This window comes from Meriones unguiculatus, chromosome 10, assembly GCF_030254825.1.
Source record: "Meriones unguiculatus strain TT.TT164.6M chromosome 10, Bangor_MerUng_6.1, whole genome shotgun sequence".
NCBI classification, from domain to species: domain Eukaryota; kingdom Metazoa; phylum Chordata; class Mammalia; order Rodentia; family Muridae; genus Meriones; species Meriones unguiculatus.
The window spans coordinates 21,970,334-21,994,032 of NC_083358.1; the positions used below are offsets into that span (position 1 = coordinate 21,970,334).

A 23,699-nucleotide genomic window follows, 5' to 3' on the forward strand; every position below is an offset into this window, starting at 1 on the left:
CAAAAGAACCCCTTGTGTGAGTCTGGAGATGTAGTCCAGTGGTACAGCACTTGCTTGTCTTCAGGATCCTCAGTTCAGTCCTTAGTACCACAAAACAAGGCAAAAGAAACAGAAAAAGGCCAGCAAATAGGTTAATCCTCTTCCCCACCCCACCCCACCCAAAACATCAGTTAAGCTCTGCCTAGTAGCATAGACTATAATTCCAATTTCTTGATGCAGGGCCATCAAGGTCATCTTAACAAGAATGTTTTGAAATCAGAAAAAAGAGCTTGAGGTAGAGGTCAGTGGTAGAACACTTGCTTGTCCTGGTCAAGGTCCTGACTTCCCTCCCTACTACTGGGGGTAGGGACGGGAATTAAGTAAGTCAGCTTGAAGCCCATATTTTACCATCTGGTCCACAAGTGTATTGTTGAGACCTTAGTGAAATATAAATAAGTCCTGCCCTTTGCATTTTTAAGATCATGAAATTTCATGGAGTTAGAGTGGTAGATGTTTGGAGAATCTTCCCACATCATAGAAGATTTTATTGGGGGAACCGAGGGGGGGTGTCTGTGAGGCCTTGGAAGAGGCTCCTTGGCTCCTCACATTCTGATGCCCTGCTCCTGTAGATATTGCTCAGGTCTACTCGACTGTTCGTAGTTGTATGACCTCCGCCCTTACTGCAGCTCAAATCTGACGCCTCTAGTGATGCATTCCCCTCTCCTGACAGGAGGGTTTGGGGGATGCACAGGCCATTATCAGCCATAGCTTAGATAATAAGGAACTTGTGAGGACTTAGGACTAAAGATGAGCAGCACAAATCCGTCATCTTGGAGTGTTGGGCTCAGATAGGGATGTGTGCAGACTCACCACTACCGACATCTCAGTGACCTGAGGTCACTCCTTTACCCTCTGAGTGTTCCTTTCCTTGTCTGGAAAATGGGAAAATGAGCAGGATGCCTGTGCCAAGGAATTGACATGAGGAATGAATCGGGTAATAGATGATAAAGGATGAAAGCACACAGTATGTTTCCATAAAGACATGTTAGATCAAGAGGCTTGAAGAGCCTCAGAAGATAGATCACTTGGTTTAATTCTTTCTAATAGATGTTCCTTGAAAGTGAGAAACTCATAGGCAATTAATTACCTAAGGTCCTGGTTTCCCTTCTGGTTAAATTACCCAGCAAGAGGAAGGCCCAGGCCTAAAACTACCAGGCCCATGTACATGCTTGACTACCATCTGCTCCTTCAGTTCACAGAGGTACTAGAGACCAACAGGCCATTCCTATCTGATCACTAATCACTGTTCTTTCCTCTTCACAGGTATAGCCTTCACAGATCTCCCAGTAAGTACTACAGATGGGTCTACCTTCTCCTGGGCTAATGAGGGCTGTGTGGGTGGGTCATGGTACCTGCAAGTGCAGGGTGTGGAGTCTGGCCCTTTCCCCAAGCAGGGATGTGTGATGTACTGCCAGCTTGAGGGTACCAGTAAGGGTTACCTGCTGGCCGTCCTCTTTCTTCAGCAGCAAGGCCTGGTCTTCCTCCACGTCTCTTAGCAGGTGACAGAAATTTGTGGCATTTTCTAAGGCAGTTGTGGCGGGTGGGGCTAAGGGGATGGTGGTGGAATGAGGGTAACTTCGTGGCACAGGCTGGTCTGAATTAGATGCCTGTGGCTTCTAGCCAGTAGACTGGGGTGTGGCCTATAGGGATTGTTCCTGAACTTTTAGGAATCTGGTCCTTATACAGCACCCCTGAGGAAAGCCGGCATCCCCTGGAAACCTAGAATGCTACCATTCAGGGTTCTCCGAAACTTGGGAGATGAGTTTTGTAGGATTTTCTCTTCTTAGAAAGGGATAGAGTTTCCTGTTAGTTTAGTTTGGGATTCATTCCTACCTTTTCTATCCTATTGCTTTACTGAGTGGTACAGGCTTTATCACATGCAGAGCCTTCACCCAAAATTCTTGGAGCCTGGCATGGGTCTGTGTGTCCTGGCTGGTTCTGAAAAGGAGTATTTTGCTGATTTTGGTGGCTGTTTTAGGATCCTGGGTATCCCACTGTGCCCCCAGGAAGTGTATTTGTGAGCTGGGGGGGCCTCTGAATATTTTTTCATTATTAATTTTTATTTTTTTTATATTAATCACAGGTTATTTACTTTGTATCCCAGCCGTAACCCCCTCCTTCATTCCCTCCCAATCCCACCCTCCCTCATCTCCTCCCTGCCCCTTTTCAAGTAGTCCACTGCTAGGGGAGGTCCTCCTTCCCTTCCATCTGACCCTAGCTTATCAGGTATCTTCAGGACTGGCTGCCATGTCCTCCCCTGTGGCCTAGCAAGACTGTTCCTCGGGGGTCGGGGGAGGGAAGTAAAGGAGCCAGTCAATGAGTTCATGTCAGAAATAGTTCCTGTTCCCCTTACTAGGGAAACCCACTTGGTTACTGAGCTACCATAGGCTAAACCCGAGCAGCGGTTCTAGCTTATATCAATACGTGGTCCTTGGTTGGAGAAACAGTCTCAAAGAGGGCTCCCGTGGGGCCTCTGAATCTTAATTGCAGTACCCACAGTCATGTTTGAACTTCCTGTCTATGCATCAGATTCCTTCCTTCCTACCTGGAGGCCCCAGAAAGGGGCTGTTGTCCTAGGCAAAGGGAGCAGACTCAGAAGAATTCTGACTCTTGCTGGGGAAGCATCTAGGTATGGAGACATGACATGAAATGAACAGACGTGAGTGTGGGCAGCGTGCCGTCAAGTGCTGAAAAGACTGGGAAATATCCCTGTGGGCTTTGCCTGTGGTGTGGAAGATGGGAAGAAAAGAAAGGAAACAGAGTCTGTAGGTTTTGACCTCATGATGGGATGAACCTCCCATGTGTCCCAAAACATACGTGGTACTTAATGAGTAACCCATTGCCTGAGGAGTAGAAGGTGAAAAGGGCACAAGAGAGCCAGAGGTGGCAGTGTACACCTGTAATTCTAGCTCTTGGGAGGTAGAGGCAGCAGGGTCAGTTCAAGGTCATCTTCAACTACTTAGTGAGTTTGAGACCGACTGGGCTACTTGAGACCCTATCTTTAAAAAAACAAAACAAAACAAAAAAAACATGTATAGGGGCGCCTGGGAAAATGGTGTCTAGTGGCATAGGGGGAAGGAGGGTGAAGCTTTGAGCATTGGCAGTAGGAGCTACAGAAGGCACTGAGGGTGTGGCCTCATTGAAGCTGGTCATGGAAAGTGGGTGGTAAAAGCAGAGAGCTCCATGCATCAGTGGCCAGAAGGCCTCTGCTGAGTAAGCCTCTGACAGGAAGAGGAGCAGCCTCTCACCATTACCATCTCCAGCAGCAACTCACCTTATCTTTGCCTGTTCTTTTTCATCTGCTGTGTCATCCTATCCCCTCATGTGCCTGTTTTTGTCAGTCAAGGGGTCCTTGGCCCTGCATCTCTTTCCAGCAGAAGCTGTAAGTCACTACATAGCACAGTTTTACTACTGCATACATGAGGATGTGCACCCCTGTCTGTCACTGTGTGCCTTGGCTGAGTTCTGTAAGGGCTCCCAAGCCCTGACGACATGGGAGCCTTTGATGAAGAGCAGAACACTGTCCATGTAGAGCCTTGCTTGCTTTTCTTTTTCTTCTCCCCTCAAACTTTTGGGTATGGTTTTCCACTGGGGAGGTAGAGTGAATGTGATTGATCCCTACTGCTTCTGCCGTGCAACTCTCTTCCAGCCCTAGTCTTGGCTGGCAGGAGCTAAGGAAGCGAGGAGAAGCCCTGCAGCCCTGCTGCCCTTTGGAGCCTGACTGACATTCATTCTTCTCCTCAGGCCAACCTCTACCCCACCGTAGGCCTGCAGACACCCGGAGAGATTGTGGATGCCAACTTTGGGCAGCAGCCCTTCCTGTTCGACATTGAGGACTATATGCGGGAGTGGCGTGCCAAAGTCCAGGGCACTGTCCACGGCTTTCCCATCAGTGCCCGGCTTGGCGAGTGGCAGGCAGTGCTGCAGAAGTGAGTGTTACCCTCCTCCCCCAGACCTCATGGTAACTGTAGACCTATGTAGCACTGCAAACTGCTGACAATTCCAGCAGTGGGGTATGCTTCCAGGAGACACTGGCAGAAAGTCCAGCTGTTGATGCCTACCTCTCACCAGCAGACATCTTCCTCCTTGGGCTTTGGAGCCGCTGCTAGTTAAACCTTGCCTGGGGCGGGAGAGATGGCTCAGCAGTTAAGAGCACACAGTGCTCTTACAAAAAGACCTGAGTTCAATTCCATGTCAGGTGGCTCACAACCAACCACTTGTAATTCCAGCTCCAGAGGGATCTGATATCTTCAGCTGCTTGAGACACCTACTCTCACTTGCACAAACCCACACATGGACTGCATACACACACATAATTAAAAATAATTAAATAAAAATAAACCTTCTCTTTAGCCAGCTTACAGGACTTCTGTATGTAAGATCACCAGCACAGGTTGGGCATGGTGGCACACGCCTTTGGTCCCAGAAGTTGGGAGGCAAAGGCAGGCAGATCTCTGAGTTTAAGGCCAGCTTGGTCTACATAGTAAGTTCAGGACAGTCAGGGTTATGTAGAAAGACCCTGTCTTTAAAAACAACAGCAGGGTTGGAGAGATGGCTCAGAGGTTAAAAGTACTGGCTGCTCTTTTAGAGGTTCTGAGTTAAATTCCCAGGAACCACATGGTGGCTCCCAACCATCTATAATGAGATACGTTGCCCTCTTTTGGCTTGCAGGCAGAACACTGTATACATAATAAATAAATAAATCTTTAAAAACAACAACAAAACAAAATAATTAATATAAAAAAAAAAATCACCAACACAGGTGTGTTCCTTCGCAGGGCTATTCTGTAGATGTTCTAGAACTACTATAGTTTATTCTTTTGTGGACATTTTCTTTCTGCTTTAATAATCTATATTGCACTACAGGGCACCTTGGCACATACCAGTAATCCCAGCACTAGGGAGGTAGAGGCAGGTGGATCACTGTGAGTTCGGGGCCAGTCTGGTCTACAAAGCAAGTCCAGGACAGTCAAGGCTACACAGAGAAACCCTGTCCAGAAAAAAACAAAACAAAACAAAAAATCCGTATTGCAGGGCTGGAGAGATGGCTCAGCGATTAAGAACACTGGCTGCTCTTTGAAGGGACCCAGGTTCAATTCCCAGTACCCACGTGGCAGCTCACAGCTCTCTGTAATTCCAGTTCTAGGGCATCTGATGCCCTCACACAGACATACATGCAGGCAACGTGATGTACAAAAAGTAATAAAAGGAAAAAGGTTAAAAAAAATTTCATATTGCTGCCAACGTGGTAGTATAAGCCTTTAATTTTAACATTCAGGAGAAGAGCAGAGGTAGGCTGATCTTTGAGCTATACGCCAGCCTGGTCCTGTTCCAGGACATCCGGGATTACATAGAAAAGCCATTAAAAAAATCCATATTGCCAGTCTTTGGCTTGAGATCATTTTACATGGTCAGAATCCAGCCATCTACCCCTGTGTCCATGGTACCACTAGTGGTATCAGGTAAAGAATCTTCCCTAGGATCAGCCTAGCAGGCTTCTTGACTAATTAAGCTCTAAACTTTCTTGGAAGCCAGTGTTGCTGAGACTCCAGCAGGGGGCCAAGTTTGGGTCTTTACTTCGCTTGCCAGACTCATACCTGGGTGAAGCAATAGCCACTAACTACCCGCCTGTTAGGAGGTGGCGTTAGCTTGGCTTCTGCTAACCCTTTTCATTGTTCTGCAAAGGCACTAGGGGAGGGGGCATCAGGAGTAGGAGTGTAACAAATGAATTCTCTCTCATCCAGTCTCTGTCAGTCTCCTCACCCTGCACCTACCCCCTACCTTTCTCCTCCGTTCTCTGTCTCTTGTACTGGAAATTGAACTCAGGGCTTTACATACGCTAGGAAAGAACTATCATTGTGCCACATCCTCAGTATTTAGCCTTCCTTTCTTAAGAGATTGATACTAAGGCAGCCTTAAGAAAGGGCTGAGGTGCAGATAGCCAGACCCTTGTTGGGAAGAACTATGACCACCTCTGGTTCCCAGCCCAGCAGGTGAGAACAGTTAGGGACAGAGCAATGTCATTCCCCGCAATATGTTTTTTGGCTGGGTGAGAAAAGAGGTGGAGATACTTTCAGCATCTGGGCTCACTCAACACATGGATGTTTTTTGTTTTTATGTATCCATGTGCCTATATGTGTCCTATGCAACATTTGCCAAGACCTGCTTATAATTTGTGTTCTCTTATTTCACATAGCTTTGTTTTATAAATATTGGAAATGGCTAGGTTGTCTTGGAGATAGATTTGTCACAAGCTTCGTGTCTGGCTGGCTTCCCCTGGGGAGACTGAGTATTATCATCCTCCCTGACCCTTCCCTTCCCCTCCCTTTTCTGTGAGAGCAGTAGAATACAGATCTTTAGACATCCTAGGCAACCATAGTACTGCTGATCTGAATCTCCAGCCCCTGCTTCTTTTGCAGGTAACCCTTTCATAATAAAGAAATGTACATATCTGAAGTTAATTTGGGGGGCTAGAGATGTGGCTCAGAGATTTAGAGCAGTTGCTGCTCTTGTAGAAGACCAGGTTTGGTTCCCAGAATCCACATGACAGCTCACAACCATTTGTAACTCTAGTTCCACAGGATTTGACACACACTTCTGTATTCTGCAGGCACCAGCATAGACATAGTGCATATACATGCCTGAAGGCAAACAGATGCATAAAATAATAAGTAAATAATGCTGTCCTCTAAATGATAGTGTTCTCTAAAGTGTTATTCTTCAGTCAAGTAAGTATATTTATTTTATTTTAAAGGGTTATTTATTTTTATGTTCTATGTATTAGTGTTTGGCCTGCAGGTACGTATGTGCACTGTCTGTGCCTGAAACTAGTGGAGACCAGAAGAGGGTATATCACATTCCCTGGAACTGAAGTTACAAGTGGCTATGAGCGTCTGGGAACCAAATCCAGGTCCTCTGTATAAGCAGCAAGTGCTCTTAAACCACTGAGCCATCTCTTTATCCCCAAGGAAGTCCATTTTTAGAGGTAGCTGATGTTCATACAGGCTCATCTAAACCATATTTTTTTTCAACATACATTGCTCTTCTGCTTATGATAATAATAATTATAATTATTATTCACAAGTATATTTTTTGTCCAATATTAAAACTTTATTGAAAAACTGACACAAAAAATAAGAGGAAAAAGTATATTTTTTTAAAGGAGTATATTCTGTAATATGTAATTTTATAGTAAGAAGTTACATTTATTTTCAGTTCATGCCAGGCATCTTGTTGGTACTATCTCATTTATTTCTTAAAACAGAAGAAGACAGCCACAGGTGTACAGCCTTAGAACATTCCCCGTAAGTCTTTGCTCTTCCCCACACAGGTCATGAGAACTCCCCTTTGTACATGTGCATACACACCTATGGCATTCTTAGCTAGCTTTACTGGGATTAGACTGTTGTTGTACACTGTGCCCTTCCACAAAGACTGAGCTTCTGTCAGCTGTGCTGTGCCTGTCTCTTCCCAGCAAAGCAGCCTGTTGCTCCCAATAAATGGTACATTGTGGAGTTAATTTGGCCGATAGTCGTCCTGTCCTCTACAGCAGTGGATCTCAACCTTCCTGATACTGTGACCCTTTAATATGTTCCTCATGTTTTGGTCATCCCCAACCATAAAATAATAATAATAATGATAATTATTATAAATATTATCATTATAAATAATGATAAATATTATCATCATTATTATTATTATTGCTACTTCAAATTGCAGTTTTGCTACTGTTATGAGTCATAACGTAAATATGTGATATGCAGGATATCTGACATACGACCCCCCCAAAGGGCTTTGTGGCCCACAGGTTGAGAACCACATCTCTAGAGCCAGTGCTAACCATATGGCAGGCTCACTAGGGACAGATACTTCTGTCAAGTACAGGCAGCTCCAGAGTGCCACCCGCCATTCTCACCATTTGTTTAAGTTTAGTAGTTCTGTCAAGTGTGGATGTGCCAGGTATCCTCTGTATCCTGGCAATTTCCATGCCTGGCTAGTTGCCATTTTAGGCAGCCTTGGTTAAGCACCTTGGCCAGATCTGGACTTGCTGCAGTCTACCAGAAGACAGCCATTTCTATGAGCTTGAGGGCAGCAAATTCCAGAGAACTGTAGCTTCTCTGACATGTGAGCACAGATGTGACCAGCCCCTCTCCTGCTGACAGCGTGAGCACTGAGGAAAGTTTTTACTTCCTTTGTCCCCTTCGAGGTCATACCTCTGAGGTATGTTTAAGGGAGACCTCATGGGAATGTATGTAGTCTGTCCCCCTCCAGTACTGCTTGAGAAATGCGGTTCTTGAGTGTTACCTTAAGCTCTTCTTTTTTTCTAGCATGGTCTCGTCTTACCTGGTGCATCATGGGTATTGTGCCACAGCCACAGCTTTTGCCCGAATGACTGAAACCCCGATTCAGGAAGAACAGGCATCCATAAAGAACAGACAAAGTAAGGTTAATTTTTCTCGCCCTGTGCCTTCCCACCTGCCCTTCCTGGTTAGCCTGTCAAGAGTTCAGTCTAACCTTACCATCCTGGAGACCAACTTGCTGACTCCAGGCCCTGTTCCTATCCTTCATTTAAGATAAAACTGCCACATGGGCAGCCAGTGGCCTCAGAAGGTCTCAGAGCTGTCTCCCTAACAAACTTTGAAAATAAGGTGTAGGCCTGGTCCTGCCATGGCAGAGTCCTGTTCCCTCGTGTTTGTTTCTTCTCCCTGTCCCCTGAATTCTGGATTCTGGTTGGCCTCTTATTCATGATCATCCAAAAGCAGTTTTGCATTTTACTACACCACTACTTGCCTTTCCCATCACTTACTCAATCTTGATAGTTTTGCTTGTTCTTAGCCAGAGAGAAGACTCAGGGCTCAGACAGGGTAGAACTCATGTTCTGTGACTGCTGTCATGCCTGTTTCCTGCCTCTGTCTTACCCTTGGCAGATAACCTATTTTTTTCTTAACCAAAGGCATCTCTCCTAGTATTCTGTGGGTTTGGAACCCTTTAATGGAAGGAGGGGTGGGGTAGAGAACAGAATCCACACAGTGTGAGGTAATAGGAAGAGAGGAAAATGTGGGCGAGTGGTGTATTGTATGGATGTGCCTGTCTTTGTCTCTCTGCTCCCATCACCTCTGTGTCTGTGTCTGTGCACATGTCTGTGTCTCCTAGAGAAGCTGTGCTCAGCCAGATAGATGGAAAGGTATCCTAGCCTAGACTCGGGATCTACAAATGAAAGAGCGTTAGACCCAGAAGTCAGAGCACGATGCACCAGGTCCTGGGGCAAGATCCAGAAGGCAGCAGCAAGACGCTGATGACCAGAGAGGTGCCATTATCAGAGATACCAGTGTGAGGTAGTCTACCTCTTCTCCCAGTATGGAGCATACTACAGCATTTACAGATTGTCAAGATGTGGGCTCTAGCCCAAGCCAATGCACACCCCTGTGGGACCTAAAGAGAGAGCAATATATCTAAAGAGGCATCTTTAGGCTGTCCCAAGACCATGGTCTCACAGCCAAGGACCCCCTTAATAGCTCCCTGGCTGCCTGTGCGTTGTAGGAGTGGACTTCTCGACTCACCTCCTACCTCTGGGCTATTGTCACCTTGTATTCTTGAGGACTCCATGATACCTGATCATAAACAGCCTCTGCTGTGGTCCTCTCAGCGTTTTCTGTGAGCTTCTCCAACCATCAGGGTGTGAAGAGCCAGCCCACCTGACTTCTGACTATCCCCTGCCTTCAGTCTGGCCATGTTCCAGGCTTGTAGCCAGCCAGGGGTGTAGGGGCAATATCAGCCCTTACAGCTATGTTCTTCTCTATAGAAATCCAGAAGCTGGTGCTGGAAGGCCGGGTGGGTGAAGCCATTGAAACAACCCAGCGTTTTTATCCTGGGCTGCTGGAGCACAACCCCAACCTGCTCTTCATGCTTAAGTAAGTCAGGTTCACAGTTCCAGAGCCTGGCCTTCAGCTTGCAACAGGCCTGGCCGGGCCAGGACTTCAGTCCTCTGATCCCTCCCTTCACAGGTGTCGGCAGTTTGTGGAGATGGTGAATGGCACCGACAGTGAGGTCCGAAGCCTCAGCTCCCGAAGCCCCAAGTCCCAGGACAGCTACCCTGGCTCCCCCAGCCTCAGCCCCCGACATGGCCCCAGTAGTTCCCATATACACAACACAGGTCAGCCATTTTCCAGAGTTCTTTGGGAAGAGCTGGTGTGGAGAATGGCCATCCCACATATCTTTCCTTGTGGTGGGCTTAGAACTGGCTGCTGGATCGGGAAGAAGGGAAAGGGACCACTCTGGCAATCCCTAGAGCCCCTTCTGACATCCCTTCTCTGACCCACTTGGCTTCTAGGAGCAGACAGTCCCAGTTGCAGCAATGGCGTTGCATCCACCAAGAACAAACAAAACCACAGTAAATACCCCGCACCCAGCTCCTCTTCCTCGTCCTCGTCCTCCTCGTCCTCCTCTTCCCCGTCCTCCATCAATTACTCCGAGTCCAACTCAACAGACTCCACCAAGTCCCAGCCCCACAGCAGTACCAGTAACCAGGAGACCAGGTGCCTGTCTTGCTCCTCTCTCTCCACTCTGCTTCTCTTCTGTGCCTGCTGGACCTACCACTGTTCTTTTAAATGCTGCCTTCTGCCCTCTACCCTCACCTTTGTTGTAGGTCTGTGCCTGGATTGCAGCACGTTGAAAGGTCAGACCAAACACTGGTTCTGGCTTTGGTCCCTACTCAAGATGTAGCTGTCAGTTTCCTTGGCTCTGACTTTGTCTGGAGGTGCTGACCCTGCCAGACTTGAGAACGTGTTGGCCTACACAAGGACTCCTCCCAGGAGGCTGGGCCTATTAGAACCTCTAGGGTCTACTGTTAAGTTTTTATGGAATCAGGCTCATGGACAGCCAGGTGACCTGGTCTGTAGGCTGCCATCCCAGATGGTTTTCAACAGGCCCTAGACATGCCTAAAAGCTGACCTTGGTTTGGGTCCCAGCCAAGGCCACAGAGATATCCAATCAGTTCAGTTGGTAGGATGACTGGGATATATTGAAGATGCATGTCAACTCATAGGAGAGCCAGGCCCCACTTTTGGATAAGAATGGGACTCATGTAACAATCACCTGGAGATAAATATGTTAGGGGCTGAGTTTTGGAGCCTAGAAAGCTTGGGCTATCATTTCATGTTCCTGGCAGTCCTTCAGTTTGATGCCATTATAGGACCCATTATAGTCCCCCAGGTAAACTCCTTGAGTTTACTTGAAGCATTGGTCACCAAAACCTTTGTGGAGGCCCAACTCCTATCTCAACTCTTCTCCACAGTGACAGTGAAATGGAGATGGAGGCAGAACATTATCCCAATGGTGTATTGGAAAGCATATCCACACGTATCGTCAATGGTGCCTACAAGCATGAAGACCTACAGACAGATGAGTCCAGCATGGGTAAGTACTGCTCCTTGGTATGACCCAGCCCCCAGGTTCCTTGAGAGGGCAACATATAGTCCTAATACCCACTCCTCCTAATGGCAGCTAAGATGGCAGGCTCTGGCAGCTTGAGAAACTTCAGTGGACTGAGTCCACTAGTTGGTCATTCCTGGATGCATCCTTAAGGTGGATTCCAATGTGTAGGAAGGTTCATGCCTGCTGCCAAGACCAGAACCCCTTCAAGGCTAAAGGGAATTCAAGAATGAGGACCTTAGTGCCAGGCATGTGTGCAGGGAAGTTTCCAAGATTTGCTCCACATCTGGTCTCCATGCCAGGTAGACTTAGGCTGCTCGACCTGCACTCTTTGCGCTTGCCTGCCTTTCAGAAGCTATAGCTTTGTGGGGTCCTTCTTGTCCTTCCCTCTTCACCCTCTAATGTGTTTTCTGCTCGCCTCTGGGTGCAGACGATGGGCATCCACGGCGGCAGCTCTGCGGGGGCAACCAGGCTGCCACAGAAAGGATCATCCTGTTTGGCCGAGAGTTGCAGGCATTGAGTGAGCAGCTGGGCCGAGAGTATGGCAAGAATTTGTCTCACACGGAGATGCTGCAGGTATAGCATCAGTCAAGTCCTCACACAGAGCAGTTTCCCATTTGATATCGGGGCTCTGGGAACATGTAAGGGTAGTAGTAATAGACCAGAATGGGCTCTAGGCATGTCTGCAATGTAGTAGAATGTGGGGTGTTTAGGGTGTACCCCACCCACGTAGAATCTAAAGAGGGAATAGCCTTGCCTGACTCTAATCCGGGTACATCGACCTCTCACTGGGCCCCATGCAGTGTTCTGTCGTCCCCTGAAGCTATGTGACTATGTATAATATGCTGCATTCCTCTCAGTAGTGCTCTGTCCCTTAGGATGCCTTTAGCTTACTAGCATACTCAGACCCCTGGAGCTGCCCAGTTGGTCATCAGCTTGATCCCATCCAGAGGGAGCCTGTCTGTGCTGCTCTCAACAGCGCCATTTTAGGTGAGTGCATCTAAAGCAAAAGCTAACTCATGAGTGTGAGGTGTGGACACTTTCCCCCTTCCTAGAAATAGGCCTTCACAGGGCTCCTGGGCTTTCAGGACTAAACCTAACCCTAACCTACCCCTGCCCAGCTGAGTTCATTGGCTGCTATTCTGTGGCCATGGGCCAAGCCAGTTTACTTGCTCTAGAGAAGACCAAGGTCCTCAGGATCCTATCATGAATGCAGGGCTATGGCCTGGTGGCTGGGACATTCAAACATTGAACACTCTTTCAAGAGTTCTTTCTATACCTTTAATCCCACCATCCACCTCTAGGGAACTTTGACCTGTGCCCAAGTCCTTGACTAGGCACTGACCATACCTTGTAATCTCCTCCACAGAGTCTCAGAACCTGCCAAAGCAGCCTCCTCTGATGCTCGCCCTGGGCCAGGCATCTGAGTGTCTACGGCTCATGGCCCGAGCAGGCCTGGGATCTTGCTCCTTTGCCAGAGTTGATGACTACTTGCACTAGCTGACCTTCTTGGCTGGCTCTGTCCAGCCCTTCTTCAGCCTTAGGGCTGGAACAACCCTGCCCTCCATAGGCACCTGGTACAGAGACCTGGAAGCCATGGGCAGAGTCCACTCCTCCTACCTGGCCGGCCGGTCCATCCTCCCTTTCTCCCTTCTTTCCTTGCCCTCTTGTCCTTCTTCCTCTCCCTTCCACGTGCAGCGGCCTGTGACACAGTATTGGCTGGTTACTCATGTAGCGGCTTCTCCTTTAAAGGAGATTTTGTTTTGAGGAGAAGTTGGGTTTTTTTGTTTTTTGGTTTTTTTTTTTTTTTAATTTTTATTTCCTCCTGACTGAGCCACCAGTGTTTATCTCGGGAGAGTTTGTGCTGAGCTGGTTTCTGCTAATTTAGTAATGAAGCCTATCCAGGTTGATGATAGCTTATTATTTTCATAAGTAAAAAAGACAAACAAACAAATGAGATTATATATATATATATAAATATATATATTAAAAAAAAAAAAGACACAGTATTTATCGTAGCACTAGTGGCCCAGCACCTCTTGGGTAAGGCTGTCCAGACACCATGTGTTTTTATTTGAGTCCAACTCATTAAAAAAAAAAAATCATCTCTTGTCACTTCAGTCAAGTGATTTGTTTATTTTAGGCTCCCCTTTTGTTGAGCCACAGGTTCAGCTGCTGCCCAGGAAATCAAAGTGGGTTTTGGGGAGGCTGCTTGGTGGGCAAGGTCAGGCTAAGCTGCTTTGCAGCATCCCAAGAGGTATGGGTCTGTAGGCCCCTTTTAAGTAGACAAAACAACTGCAGGTTCAGGGATTCAGGGAAGTGAGGTGGCCCCGGGGCACTCAGCAAAGCAAGGGAACACAGGGTCTGTAGCCAGCACGCTGTCTACCACTCTACCCTGCCTCTCACTGCCTGCCTTGCCCTTCTCTCCCATCTCAATGCCCTGCCTTCCCTTGTTAAGATGGCCAAATCATTCATTACTCTCAGTTGATTGCCTGGAAACTACCTGCCTTCAACCCAAGAGCTGCTCTATACCAGGCTGCCAAGAGGAAGACTCCATTCCCAGGACAGAGGCCCTTAAGGACAGGGCTGCTTTCTTCCTGCCTGGGTCTTCACCATCACTGCCCAACTCTGATGGGATTGATGCTTTCTGTGAAGTTGGTACCTCAAGGCTGATTCTTGGTTCACTGGTCCCAAAGTGGATGGAACCCTTGACTTCCTGGTCCTGATTTCCCTACAGCTTGGGCCCAGCGACTCTTAGGAAAAGAAGACTCCATGGGCCTTACAAATGTCCCACCAGCTGTTTCACATGGACCCTCACAGCTGGTGGAACAACAGCAACAAAAAACCCACTACCACAGGGCTGAGATGCTGCCAGGACGAGGGTGGGCCATCTGTGGAGGGGACTGAATGCCAAGGAAGAGGAGGGGCTATGCAGAGGAGACCTAGAAGGGCCGGGATCTTACCTACTTCACAGGGTGAGTGAAAAGCCCAGGCAGCTGCTGCAAAGATTAGGGTCAACTGTGGCAAAGCCATACAGGGCCTCCAGTCTCTGTCTGTATGTGGGCTAGGTGAGCTTGTGTTTTGTTGGTGGGCACAGAAATCAGTGGGAGAGCTCACCAGGCCTCACAAGGCCCACAGCTAGACAAAACCAAGTTAGACCATCTGCCAGTGAGGGGCTAGGACCCTGACTGAGATCTTCCAAAATTTTGCTTTAGGGGCTAATCCTACAGGCTACTACATTTTCCTGTCAGGGCCCTAGTTAGCAGCTCATCACGAAGTCTTGTTTTGTGTAAAGGAAATTTATCCTGTCCAAGGCTGTAACACCCAAGCTCCAAACTCAAATTGGAAATATCAGGCTGTTAGAGTGGTCGGCCTCACATTTGGAAATGAAAACCAGAGGCATTTGCAGAGCAGTGGAATTTAGAAAACATCTCTACTAGTTCTCTCCTTTTACAATTAAAGAAACAGGCCCAGGAGATTAAGTGACTTGGCCAAAGCCGCACAGCAAATAGTGGCAGAGCCAGGAGTAACTAACTATTCCTGTGAGTTAGATAGCCCTGTCTAAACCTAAAGCGAAATGAGCTTTGTGAGGGGCTAGGTTGGCATGAGTTCAGCAGTGCCTGAGCAGCTGGTACCTTTAGGAGTGTGACAAGGGGGGATGGGTGCTGAGACTTGGGTTGTAGAGTGGCTGAGAGGGCCTTGGAGGGCTCGGGACTGCTGTGTGCTGCGTGGGGTTGCGTGTCTGCCTGGCTCACACTCAGTACCCATGGCCACCTCCCCACTTTCTGTGCCTTATCTCACTGTTTCAGCTGAGTCCAAGTTGTTTACTCTGTTCCTCTCCAGAGGGGCTCTCTGTCCTAGCTGGACAGCTCACTTTGGGGACATACGCCTTTGTCCCACAAGCTATGGGGAGGGCCAAAATCAAGTTGCTGGAGCCAGTCGCTAGTCCAGTCCTACTGCCAGAGGAGCCCCGTATGCACCCCTGGTCTTAGTAGCCCGTTTCCAGGAACCTGGAGTGGGAACGAGTTCCTGGAAGCAACTTAGTAAAAGGGCTGGACCTGATCCTTGTGTGCAGGAGGAGGACCTGGCTGGGTTGGGTTGTCCAGCCCTGAGGGAGCAGCATTCCCTACTCACCTTCCCTTTGTGGCACCAGATGGTGGCTCCTTGCAGAGCAAGGGCCAAGTTGCCAGACCACTCAGTCACACGCCCCTGACACCTTTTCCATGGGCCCGTGGCTGGATGCAGGCTGGTAGAACAAGGACATCACAGGCTGGAAAAGTGAGGATGGCCTGGTTCCCCAGCACCTTCCCAGCCCGTAAGCACAAAGATGAGGCAGAGCTGTTGGGGCTGAACGTTCCTTTGGTTGCTCACAACTCAGGTATGCATGTCATTTGGCAGCTGGACAGCAGAGCCCTACTTCACCACCAATCGCAGGCATTTGGACCTGTGGCCACATGGTGGCTTCTGGCTGTCCCAGCGCCCACCTCTTCACATAGGTTCCCTTCATTATCAACTCCAGCTGAAACAGGCATCTTCTACATTGTGCACACTGGTTCTGCCTTTGTCCTTGCAAGTTGATTCTCGGCATTAGCATGAAACTTGTGGTGTGAGAGGGTTGACAGAATTCTAACACAAACATCCTATTAAATTGTACTTGAGATGAAAAAAATTCCTGTTGTATTTTGACAGAATTATTTTTATTAAAATACACATCCATGAGCAATTGTGTCTGTTCAGACTCTTACTGGGGCTGGGGGCTTCCTACGTCTTAGTGTCTCAAGGAAACTTCAACTGTGCAAGATTCCAAAAGGCACAGGGATTTTAACTGGTTCTCTCTTGAAATAGCTCTCAGACAAGGAAAACAACAAATCCAACTTCAGAAAGGTGGTCTACAGTATCTTTTTTTTTTTTTCCTCCACAAAAGTGATATTTTAATGAAATAGGGCTCAGCCCCAACTGATGGATCTACAACACAGCCTGAAACCAAAGCTCAAGAATCATAGCTCAAGAGGGTCCGGGAAGATGGTACAAGCGAGAAGAGCAAGTGTGCTGTGAGATTTTATCTAGAAATGGCAAAGAAGCGACACCCGTGAAGTCTCAACATGGCTGCCAAACAGGACCTGAATTGAGGATAGCGCCAATAGAGGGGGAGGTCTCATGGAACCCCAATATTTGACAAACTACATCCAGGCAACTAAGGAATGCTTGAGAGCAGGAGAAATAATCTTCCTCAGGGAAGAGCCCTCACATTGGTTATCCTATATCAAGTGGTCAGTCCTGAAGTCACACACACAAAAGTAACAGGCCCAGCAGAATATATATTTACACACACAACACATGTTACAACAATAAAGAGAGTCCACGGTAATTGAAAGAGCAAGGTGGATGCATGGAAAGGATTGGAAAACTTTGTAATTATTTAAAACAATTTTTTTTTTAATTTAAAAAATTGTAGTGTGGGGTCTGGGTGGGAAAGTGTGCATCTTTAGTTCTGGCACTAAGAGGCAGAGGCAAGCAGATCAAGGCCAGGCTACAGAGTGAGTTCCAGGCAGTCGAGAACTATATAGTTGAGATCCTGTGTCAAAATAAAGTATAGGGCTGGAAAAATGGTTCAGCAGTTGAGAGAGCGCACTTGCTCTTCAGAGAACCCGAATCAGTTTCTCTCATACTTTAGGCGGCTGATGACACCTGTAGCTCCGTCTACAGGAGGATCCAACACCTCTGGCCTCCCGGGGCACCTGCTCTCAGTGCACATAGGCACATTCAAACACACAAGCTTAAAAAACACAAGTTTTTAAACACAAGTTTAAAAAAATAAAACATTTAAAAGAAAGTATGTATTCAGTATTCACAGGGAATGGATTCTAGGAGACCCTCTCTTCCATGTCAAAGTCTTAGGTATTCAGATTTCTCATATAAAATGTGCTGGACCTACACACATCCATTTTATAGGATGCCACTTTTTTTAAGACAGGGTTTCTCTGTGTGGCCTTGGCTGTCCTGGACTTGAACTCACAATAATCTGCCTGCCTCTGCCTCTCGGAGTGCTGGGATTACAGTCATGCGCCATGGTGCCTGGCTGAAAGCCATTTTGTGTGTATAGGTGTGTGTAGGTGTATTTCCCATGTATACGTGTATAAAGTGTTAGGGACTGTTGGGTGTCGTCCTCAATTTCACTCCACTTTTTTAAAGATTTCGTTTTGTTTTTTGAGACAGGGTTTCTCTGTGTAACAAGAACCCTGCCTGTCCTGGAGTCACTTTGTAGACCAGGCTGGCCTCAACCCCACCGAGATCTGCCTGTCTCTGCTAGGATTAAAGACATGCACCACCATGCCGGCTCTCTTAACTAATTTTTAAAAGATGTATGTATGTATGTAGATGAGTGCTCTATCTGCGGTACACCTGCATGCCAGAGGAGGGCATCAGATCCCAATACAGATAGTTGTGAGCAACCATGTGCTTAGAAATTTAATTCAGAACCTCTGGAAGAGCAGACAGTGCTCTTAACCACTGAGCCATCTCTCCATCCCCTCTTTACTATTTTTTAACTATGTGTATGTAAGGTGTCTTTGGAGTCCAAGGAGGGACCTGGAACTCCCAGAGCTGGTGTTAAAGGGAGTTTGAACCGCCCAATATGCTGGGAACTGAACTCTAGTCCTCTGCAAGAGCAGTGCTTGCTCTTAACCGCTGAGCCCTATCTGTATCTTACAGGCAGGGTCTTTCACTAAACATGGAACTTGCCGATCTGGCCAGTCCTTGAGATCCTCTCCTTTCTGCCTCCCAGTACTGGGATCGTGGTTTGTGTGGTTTTGTGCTTGGCTTTATATGTGGATACTGAGAGTCAAACCCAGATCTTCATGTTTGCCCAGCAACCACTTTATCCACTAAACCATCCCCCCAGTCCCTATATAAACCTGAAAAGGAAACTTTATTTTTCTTCCTTGTGTTAAGTGGTACATACACACTTATAATACCAGAACTTGAGAGGCGGAGACAGGAGGGTCAGTACTTCAAGGCCAGTCATCTTATAAGGTTGAGACCAGCCTGGGCTACATAAAATCCTGTCCTGGAAAACTAACGGTCTTACTGGCCCCTGCTTGTTTGACTCTGTGGAAATAGAACAAAATTGTTGTGTATTCTGGAGGTGTTCACCCCAAATCTTGCAACCAGAGTTAAGTGCCTCTTTTGAGGGCTATGAGCAAAGAATTGATAGCTCATTAGTGGTTGTTAAGTGTAGGCCAAAGATAATACCCCAACGTTGCTGAGGAATCTTCAGTGACTGTCCAGGCAGCCAGCTGTCTCTATAGTTTTCTATAGGTTTCAAAGCTGCTTGCTCTGCACTCCCCATCCACTCAGGTAATATTTATTCCTTCTCAGGTCTCTGATGGGGTTGGAGGCTAGATAGTTTACAGTCTCACATATTAGGCCTAAAAAGATATTTACAGGTTGACAAATGCAAATTATAAAAATTATTTAAATGCAAAACTCTTAAGTCACCAAGACAGGATAGACAGTGGAATACTTTTGCTAAGATTTCCAAATACAAATTAAATTGGACATTGTGAGTGTAATTCTTACCTGATAGTTTTCATAGTTGTTCTTACCGTATATAGTTTATTATAAGAGAAAGCTTTTCTTTGACTAAAAGGGGGAGATGTTGAGGGATGGTCTGGTGCACTGTATATTCAGGTTCTGATTTATGTGCCCAGAGATCTGATTGCAGTCTGGACATGGGCATTGTCTTTTCTATGAAGAATCTCCTGTCTCAATGTATCAGTGGAAGATATTATTCTCCATTTTCTCTGATTGGTTAATAAAGATATAAACAGCCATTAGCTGGGCAGGAGAGGAGAGGAGGCAGGATTGATCCCAGTCAGGGGGTCTCAGGTAGAAAACGATAGAGAAGGGAGAGGGAGGTGGGAAGGGAAAGGGAGGAAGAAGAAGGGAGAAGAAGGTTGAGGGAAGGAGGCCATGAGGTTGCCAGGAGCCATGAGGAGGTTTCAATGAGGGAGTTGCTATGAGGACGGACATATGGAACAGAAGCAGCGAAGACAATACTTAAGATGGCAAGTAGCATGGGGCAAATAGCTGGGAAGTCGAGTCAGGCTAGTATAAATGGGTCAGAATGGATCAATGTCTGCCCATCTTAATGCTTTAAAACTTACTAATAAATGTAATAGGTCTCTGTCATTATTTGGGAGCTAGAATGGGTATAGAATAACCTCATATTTCTGCAGATTGGAAGTGATGCTTTTTTGTTTGATGAGTTCTAATCCCAGTATATGGGGGGGGGGTTGGGGGTCCAGCTTTAGTTTGAATAGGAATTACATGTGCATGCTTGCTCATCAGAAAAGTTTTGCTACTTGACAGGGATTAGGAGGTGTGGCCTTGTTGGAGGTGTGGCCTTGAGAAAGTATGTTGCTCAGGCTGCACTTTGGGGTTTCAGATGCTCAAGCCAGGCCCAGTCTGGTCTGTCTGTTGCCTGTGGATCCAGATAGAAAACTCAGCTGCTCTCTAGCACCATGTCTTGAGTTCCACCATGTTCTCCACCATGATAATAATGGACTAAGCCTCAGAAAATGTAAGCAAGCCCCAATTAAATGTTTTTTTTTTTTTTTATAAGAGTTGCCATGGTCATAGTGTCACTACATAGCAACAGAACAGTGACTAAGAGACCTGTGTTGGGTTGAGAATGGTTTAGGAACTGATATACTCCTTTCAGTATCTCTAACACTGAGAAGCTGACTTTTGTTGTCTCCTTGACTTCTCCCACCTTAGTTACCAAAGGAATTTCTGAGAAAGTTGGAATTTTGGAGCTTGCAACCTTAAGAGGCTGTTTTTAGGGTTACCAAGATGAGCCAGTTTGGGACCAATGGATCGGATGACTCCAGGGGAAGGTTTTCTTTGGATAGTAAATAAGTTGCCTAGGTCCTGACCATTCGCATACTGTGTAACTCCCCAAGTTTTGTTGGTTTTCCAATAATGACCTTCAGTTTTTTGCCAAGCTCAAACTTTTATAGATATGAGATTGCACTGCCCAAGACTAGCAAAATTACAGATAGATTGTAATGGTTTTCTCTGTAGGAATATGAAGGAGTCAATTTGCCTCCAGAAGGATTGGGTTTGCAACCCCACTGAGCACACAGATCCTCTTTACCCACACAAGGTTGTTGGGCTAGAACTTGTGTGCAGGCCTAGACATGGGTAAGGGTGCAGAATCCCAAATGGTCTGATGACTAGCCCTTTGGGCTTATTGCAGGGCCTATCAGGACAACTCCAAAGAATTAACTCTTGAAGGAGTTTCTTGGTGACTAATGAGGCTGTCTCCATTTGGGTGGGATAGACTTCCACCCATCCAGAGAAGGTATCTATGAAAACAAATATTTATACCCAAGAACCTTTTTGGTCTTTGAGACAGGGTTTCTCTGTGTAGCCTTGGCTGCCCTTGAACTAGCTCTGTGGACTAGGTTGGCTTCAAACTCAGAGATCTGCCTGCCTTTGCCTCCCAAGTGCTGGGATTAAAGGTGTGAGTCACCACTGTCTGTCAGAAGTATGAGTTTTCTCTCTGTAAAGTTTGCTTCTCAATGTTCTCTGGGAGTGATTTCGAGTGTGGTTTCCTTCCAGAGCTTTTTTTTCCTCCATTGGGGTTCACTTGTGTAAAAATGGTACATCTAGTCGTAATGTCTTTGACAAAATTGTCTAGTTGAAGGATGTAGTAACTGGGCCTGAGTAACTCAACAGATTTGGATGCCCCTGAGTGGATGGTTTGGTGGTGTCTGGTAAACATTTGTCTTCCAAGAAACAGTGTTTTTTGTAAGAACCACTACTTGTGTTCTGCTTGGCATCTTCCTTTCCTGTCCATTTGGCTTCTGTGTGTAGTTTGGGCATTTGAGCAATTTGGTTTGGGGTGACCAAGATCTGAAGAGGCCCAACTAGTTCTAGGTTTGCCTTCTGGGTGGATGTCTGCTGCCCTGTTTTCCTTGGGCCTCTGGGGATTCCCCCTTTTGATGCCCTTTGTGAAGCACAATGGGTACCTCTTTTGGCAGCTCTGTGGCCTCTAATAGCTGTGTCGTCGTCGTCTTCTTCTTCTTCTTCTTCTTCTTCTTCTTCTTCTTCTTCTTCCTCCTCCTCCTCCTCCTCTTCCTCCTCCTCCTCCTCCTTCTCCTCCTCCTGCTTTTTAAATTTCCTTCTGACTGAGGTAAGCCCTCTCCCTATAGAGGATGTCATGGCCATGGGCTGTGACAAATTCATACCATCTGTGTACATTGCTATAAATTCGTCTTTCCTCCAGCAGTGTGCCTGGGTGAATGCCAGAGGCTCAGCCCTGAGCTGAAGTTCCCCAGCTGAGAGACTCGGCCCAAACTGTCCTGTCCAGGGTGATAACTGTGGCCACAGGATACCTGATTCCATCTTGAACAGAGCTGATCCCATCAGTGTACAGTACCTCTCCCACTTCTGTTAGATCAGGTCCGATGGATTGGACCATATCAGTCAGTTCTAGGCAATTGTGGAGAGGTTCTGTTGGCTTACTGTCTAGCAACAGGATTGCTGGATTGATGACTGAAGTTTTATAGACCTAGATACGGGGTTGGTCTAGGAAAATTGCTTGATAACAAGTTATTTGGGTTTTGGACATTCATCTCACTGGAGCCTCCAGAATGTTTCCAAGTAATTCTGTCAGAGAACAAAAAGAAACTCATTTTTTAAAAATTATTTTATTTGTATTAGCCTGTTTCCTGCATGTATGTCTAGGTACTATGTGTGCCTGGTGCCCTCAGAGGCCAGGAAAGTGTTTCAGATCTCCTGGATCTGGAATTAAAGACATTCATTAGCTGCCTGTGGATGTTGGAACTAGACTCAGGAACCCTAGAACCCCAGAAGAGTCAGTCCTCTTAAATACTAAACCATCTCTGCAGCGCAACACACGAAACTATTAGAATCTAACAGAAAGTCTGTATTGCTGGCTGGCAACGGCATGGGAAACTTACCTAAATCAGACAGATCCAAGACTCACTACTTTTTGCCTTTTGTGTGGAAAAACTACATTTTGTTTGACACTCTTTAGTTATAAGAACAATTATTGAGAGCAAAACTACAGGAGAAAAAAACAAAACAAAAAACACAACAAACCAAGTATATTTAGAGACTTTCTAAGATTCTGGAACTGTAGACTAGGTATTTGATGGATTAGGTCTTTGTTTCCATTTTGGCAGGTGTTAGGGTCTATTTCTGGGTTCCAAGGTTAAAATGGTGTCTCTGACCTGGGGCCTGTTACAATGTGTGGACCATTCCCTAGGCGGAGGATCATGAACTAAGACTGAGTCAGCGAGTTGAGCAGTGGCAGGCATACATTACTCCTTGGTTTTGTTGTTTGTTTTTATCTGTATGTTTTGTTTGTGTGCATGTCTGTGTATCACCCATGTGCCTGGTGCTCTTGGAGGTCATCAGGTCCTCTGGATCTGGAGTTATGGACAGTTATGAGCTATAAGGGTGCTGGGAACTGAACCCAGATCAGCAAGTGCTCTAACTGCTGAACTATTTCTCCAGTGCCTTGTTCCATGTTCTTGAGGTAGTAAGTCTTCAAGTTTCACCTTGACTTACCCATAATAATGAACTGTAACTGGGAATTGTGAGCCAAATAAACTTCCTCCCTTAAGTTGTTTTTGTTGGGGTATTTTATCACACCAACAGAAAAAGAAACCAGGACACCTCACACGCATAAATCCCGTGGTTCAATCCCTAGCAACAAAGAAAGAAAAGGGAAGTTGATTTTCTGGGCTTGCTTCCCAGCCTAAAAAGGTAAGGTTAATGTGCCCAATCATTGCAACTACGGAATGACAGCATGCATAAGTAGGGCTAAGCAAATAGGGCCACAGTCCTTCCATAAGCCTTGTTTGACTGGGTCTCCTGAACCCATAAAACTAGGGCTTTGTGCAGAAAATGGATACAATAAATTATGCTGGTATCTACCATGAGGTAAGACTATAGAGATGATAATGATACCAACTAGGATGTGACTAGTAGTCCACAAAATAAATAAATAAATAAAAGTCAAGGTTGAGAAATACGAGATAACTATTGGCACAAGATGAGTAACTGAATGTTAAAGAAACAAGGGAAACAAGCTTCGATTGGAGTGACTATGATAGTTAATGATACTACAAAAAGAAGCAGGTGGTAGCTAATGTTGGCTTTCTTGCTTGGATGGAAGGCTGTTCTGGGACACAAGA

At 46.5% G+C, this 23,699-nt stretch overlaps 1 protein-coding gene across 1 annotated transcript in view; it reads left to right on the top strand.

The window, feature by feature from the left end:
• The window catches only part of Ranbp10 (RAN binding protein 10), a 59,107-nt gene extending 42,915 nt beyond the window's left edge, over nt 1-16,192 (top strand). The window contains exons 5-14 of the mRNA XM_021632154.2: nt 1,303-1,325; nt 3,784-3,968; nt 8,367-8,479; nt 9,842-9,950; nt 10,044-10,192; nt 10,370-10,574; nt 11,333-11,454; nt 11,900-12,045; nt 12,348-12,459; nt 12,839-16,192. Of these exons, the coding sequence (XP_021487829.2) occupies nt 1,303-1,325; nt 3,784-3,968; nt 8,367-8,479; nt 9,842-9,950; nt 10,044-10,192; nt 10,370-10,574; nt 11,333-11,454; nt 11,900-12,045; nt 12,348-12,459; nt 12,839-12,969 (1,295 nt within the window). The 3' untranslated portion in view covers nt 12,970-16,192. The remainder of the gene's footprint in view (nt 1-1,302; nt 1,326-3,783; nt 3,969-8,366; nt 8,480-9,841; nt 9,951-10,043; nt 10,193-10,369; nt 10,575-11,332; nt 11,455-11,899; nt 12,046-12,347; nt 12,460-12,838) is intronic.
• The last annotated feature ends 7,507 nt before the right edge of the window (nt 16,193-23,699 follow it).